Source organism: Vulpes vulpes, chromosome 1, assembly GCF_048418805.1.
Source record: "Vulpes vulpes isolate BD-2025 chromosome 1, VulVul3, whole genome shotgun sequence".
Lineage (NCBI taxonomy): Eukaryota > Metazoa > Chordata > Mammalia > Carnivora > Canidae > Vulpes > Vulpes vulpes.
In genome coordinates, this window is record NC_132780.1 from 72,680,969 (window position 1) to 72,686,164 (window position 5,196).

General features: G+C 44.2%; 1 protein-coding gene across 2 annotated transcripts; it reads right to left on the reverse strand.

The window, feature by feature from the left end:
• Window positions 1–19: 19 nt before the first annotated feature.
• On the reverse strand, window positions 20–4,967 carry MRPL18 (mitochondrial ribosomal protein L18). 2 transcript variants are annotated; one of them, XM_072767001.1, is made up of 4 exons: window positions 4,834–4,967; window positions 4,429–4,615; window positions 1,065–1,125; window positions 20–409 (listed from the first exon to the last, which is right to left on the reverse strand). In XM_072767001.1, the coding sequence occupies exons 1-4, from the start codon at window positions 4,925–4,927 to the stop codon at window positions 338–340; spliced, it is 414 nt and encodes a 137-aa protein (XP_072623102.1). In that variant the 5' UTR covers window positions 4,928–4,967; the 3' UTR covers window positions 20–337. The 2 variants fall into 2 exon arrangements, with proteins under 2 accessions (XP_072623102.1, XP_025874525.2); XM_026018740.2 differs by having other exon boundaries at window positions 894–1,125.
• Between the last annotated feature and the right edge of the window lie 229 nt (window positions 4,968–5,196).

A 5,196-nucleotide genomic window follows, 5' to 3' on the forward strand; every position in this document is an offset into this window, starting at 1 on the left:
ACTTCATGTAACCAGAAAGTGCTCATAATATGCCTTTATTCATTAACTTATAAACATTTAACTTGTCCTTTGAAAGTTAATTATAATTGGCAACCGCTTTTCCCAGATAATTCTCTCCTGTCCAAGAGAGGGGAAGAATTTAGCCTTCGATTTAACCACCGCCACCCAACCCCGAAAACAGACCTAAGGGGAGGAGGGAATGACCTTAACTACAGTAATGTTCCACACTGTTAGGTGATTGTACAAAACTTCCCAGCTGGCCCTTCTTCCAGATACTCTCTTTTGAAGGAAGTAGCACCTCACAGCCTCCTAGTTCCCTGTTTGGAACAATGCTATTTCATTCATAGATTCTCCGAGGCTCCTGCAGCACCACACCGCCTTCTGTCATGGCATTCTGTAGTCGTTTCATCTGGTTTTGAAGATCCATAAAAAGGAAAAGATTAAGTCAGCACAAGTAAGCTGATAATAAACAGTTCACTTCCCAAGAGAAATAAAACAGTCGATTTGTTCCTTGCTAACTTCCAAGCCCACACTGGTTTTCCAGAAAGTGATCTTAATAATGACACAGATAAGAAACTGTAGATGTCAAAGATTAGTAGTGTTTCATCATACAGACAAGATGTTAACCTGAACGGGGAAGCAAAGTGGTGGTCATTGCAACGATAGAATCAGTGACCCTGGACTGACTCTGGACAAGCCTGCCTCAGGTGACGTGGGAATACTAATCTTGACTCTCTGGGTAATGAGGATGGAATGAGGTCACGCATGTCAACCTCATTCCCACCTCAACATGTGCTACATGGAAAGAACTTGATAAATGCAACTATTGTTACTATGTAAGCACCTGTTGTCAAGAATTAATACCTTTTAAATAAGTACAAAAACCAAAATACCGAGTCTGAGGCTGCCTCCCAAGGAGTGGGTTGGTAGACCATGAAGTTGATCCCTGCCTCTAAGCATCGCTCTGCCAGCACTCGTCCTATACTCTCACAGGCCACCACATTTCTGGTGCTATAAAGGTGCTTTTTAATAGCCCATTCCCGAGTAGATGCTGAAACCACAACCTTGCCGTTGAGATGCTCAACGAGTGCTTCTACGTGATGCTGAGTCTTTATAACTCGCAACCTAAATGAGATGAGAACAGAATCAAATCAAAACAATCTTAAAGATAAAAGGCCTCAGGTGAATAAAGCCTACATATTTCTCTAGAACGCTATGTTCGATTTGTTTACTTCAACACAGTTAACCTGGATTTTACTTGGGAAAAGTATTTTTCCTGTCTTTATGACAATATCCTCAATAAATCAAACACTTCCACTTAACCTCAAATATCCAGGAGTAATTTGATATTTCTGAGATGTGAGAATTATTTCTTTTTAATTTTTATTTATTTATGATAGAGAGAGAGAGAGAGAGGCAGAGACATAGGCAGAGGGAGAAGCAGGCTCCATGCACCGGGAGCCCGACATGGGACTCGATCCCGGGTCTCCAGGATCACACCCTGGGCCAAAGGCAGGCGCTAAACCGCTGCGCCACCCAGGGATCCCAGATGTGAGAATTATTACATAACATCTACTTCAAAAAAGAATTCGAGGAGGCAGAGCTAAGCAATGACTTTCCAATGAGGAAGGATATACTTATCCTACGCTTCTACTTTCCAGCTAACACCAAAATAAATAAAAGAGCAATCAAAGGTTTAAATTAAAAACTGAAACAGGAATACTAGCAAGCAGGATTTTTTTTTTTTAAATAATCTCAAGGTAAGCCTATTTAAATAGGACATCAAACCATATCATCCAGCTTTTATAAAGAAAAAACTGACAGTTTTCTACAGTTTAAAAAAACAGTAAACTGAAGTCAAAAGGCAAGCAAGAAAAAAATACTTAAAACACATATTATACAAAGGACTAATTTCCATTTGTAAAAAGCCTCCTCTCATCAATAAAAAAAAAACCCACTAACTTAGTAGACAAATTTGAACAGACTATTCACAGAAACAAAATATTAATACTTAGGCCCATGAAAATACACTCAGGTCACTGATGAGATGCATACGCAATTCATTGCAACATGGTTTGGAATCACTAAGGTAATCATCAGTATGGAGCTAGCTAACTAAAACATCCATGCAGTGGTATTCTATAGTTACCAGAAAGAATGCTGCTGACCATTTATTGAGTGCCTACTATGTCAGGCATGGTCTTGTTTACAGGGATAGCTCATGTTTCAAAATAATCTCTCTTTTTTTTTAAGATTTTATTTATTTATTCATGAGAGAAACAGAAAGAGAGAGAGGCAGAGACACAGTTAGAGGGAGAAGCAGGCTCCATGCAAGAAGCCCAATGCAGGACTCAATCCTGCATCTCCAGGATCAGGCCCTGGGCTGAAGGCAGCGCTAAACCGATGAGCCATCCAGGCTGTCCATAATCTTTTTTTTTTTTTTTTTTTTTTTTTTTTTTAAGGCCACAGAAACTGACACAGAAAGGTTTAGAAACTTTAACAAGATCACAACTAATGGTAAGTAATGGAGCTAGGACTTCAGTCCAGGATTTTGGCCCCAGAATTAATGTTCCTAAATACCACAAAGGATTTCCAAGATGTATTTTGAAGGGGGCGGAGAGGATTCAGATGAATAAGTGTACATGGTGTGCTAAGATTTGTAATTTAAAACTATAAGTTTATACCGGTATACACAAATTCTCTCTAAAAGGATACACAAACTATCCCCCCTTTGGATTTTATAGCATATGTTTATATTACACGTTTAAAAATTAAGCTCACATTAAAGAAGACACTAAAATTAGAGATCACACTAGGATTCTTAGTGTGAAACAGCAGAAAAAGCACTAGATTGAGAAATGTGGGTTCTACACCTGGTTTTGCTGGAAGCCCTAGTGAAAAATAACAATTTCTTAATCAAGGGTCAACAATCCTTTTCCCTAAAGTCTCAGATAGTAAATACTTTAAGCTTTATAAGCCATAGGGTCTCTTGCAACTGCTCAACTCAGCCAGTTAATACTAGAACAGCCAGGGATCCCTGGGTGGCGCAGCGGTTTGGCGCCTGCCTTTGGCCCAGGGCGCGATCCTGGAGACCCGGGATCGAGTCCCACGTCGGGCTCCCGGTGCATGGAGCCTGCTTCTCCCTCTGGCTGTGTCTCTGCCTCTCTCTCTCTCTCTCTATCATAAAAAAAAAAAAAAAAAAAAAAATACTAGAACAGCCAGGTGAGAATGAGTGGTGGTATGTTACAATAAAATTTTCTTTGTGGATAATGAAATCTGAATTTTTTTTTAAATTTTTATTTATTTATGATAGTCAGAGAGAGAGAGAGAGAGGCAGAGACACAGGCAGAGGGAGAAGCAGGCTCCATGCACCGGGAGTCCAATGTGGGATTCGATCCCGGGTCTCCAGGATCGCGCCCTGGGCCAAAGGCAGGCGCCAAACCGCTGCGCCACCCAGGGATCCCCATGAAATCTGAATTTTATATAATTTTCACGTCACAAAATATTATTTTTTGAAATTTGTTTTCACACTTTAAAAAAGAAATTTTTAGTTTGCAAGCCAACTTTGGCCCATTGGCCATCGTTTGCTGATCTGTGTCTTAACCCATTTGTTGAACCTTTGTCCAACAAAGGCATAGGACTCATCTTCTCTGAGGTCACTTCCTATTATAATATGCCAAAATTCCATACTGATGATAATGTGAATATAGCAGATAGGAAATAAAAAAAAAAGTGGGAAAATATATCTCTATTTAGATGGTCCAAATATTAAGTTGAAATGGTTGGGTTTCAAAAGAATTTTAGACTTAAGATCCAAATTATTTCAAAAGTGACCTACCTACTCCCTTTCTTTGACTCCTCCTGTGAACACTAAGTAAAAACGCATCACAGCAATCGTAAAATTTTATTATCCCTATTCCATCTTCCAAAACAAAACCTAAAATTTTTGCTAACAAGGATGAAATCTACTTTCTTTGCATCTCCTGCATCTAGCACAATGCCTATGAAGTGCCATAGGCCTAATGTTTGTGGAATGAATATATCATAATTATGACTCTAATTTCCTGTTACAATTTTATATAGTCCGTAGGAAAGGATTCCCATTCCCACCCACCCCAGCCATTTCTTCTGCTGGGAGTGCTCTTCTCGGCAGGTTACCTTATCTGTCAGAAAGGGCCTTAGCAGGCACCCAGGCTACCCAACCTCACATCATCCCCTTTAAATTTTCTCCCTCACATTTATTTATTTACTTCCATTATTGTTGCTTTGTGGCCCCGCCCCCGGCCACTGACCCCTCCTCCACCACCAAACGGCGGTTTCCTGAGAAGAGAATCGCCCCAAGTATCCGGCCTGTGGACTGAGCTGAGGAACGCTTTGCAGGGCAGCGTGCCCTGCTCCGTCGGGCGGTTAACCGGCCGCCGCAGTTACCTGTGCCAGAACTCCCGGGAGGGCCAGGTTGTCCCCCAACCCCGCTCTTTCCTGGCCACACCTAGGAGCTCCAGATTGCGGGGGTTCCGGTTGGTGAACTCTGGGGCGACAGCTGCGTTTTCCGCAGGGTCCACTTCAGGCTTCGCCGCCGGCTTGGCACCCGTTGACAGCGCTGCGACCCCACACCCTAAGAACGGGAACCACCACGCGTATCTTAAAAACTGACACACACGGACCAAACGGGAATAAGGCCCAACCGCTATCCCCGTCCGCTCCCCGAATCATCGCTCCCCGGGAGGGAGGGAAGTCTGGTCACGGGACGCAGTCATCACAGGTCCTAGTACTGTCAGCCCGTAGGCTGCTCGGCGGGGTGGACTGTAACACACGACTTGCATGTGCACTTACTGTGTAGCCCCCGGGGAGTCGTCTGAGGGAAATGGGAATTCCCGGGGTTTCTGCAAACCGACAGGCACTCCCAGAACCGCGAGCGGAGCGCCATCGCTGAGGGATCGCGGGCTACGCCTCGGAAAAGCCTCACGTCCTCCCCTCACCGGCGTCCCAGCCGCTCGCCGGCCGCAGCCATGTTAACTCAGGGAGAGAAGCACCGGTTCCCGGGGGTCACCGACGCCTCCGCCCGGAACTGGCGAGCCGGGTCGCCGAGCGGCCGACGGAGCGATCAGTCACCTCGGCTCCTCCAATCACTGCCCACGCAGAGGCGCACGCTACGCTGGAGCCCGCCAACCACCTCGCAGCCCCGCGCGGGGGGGC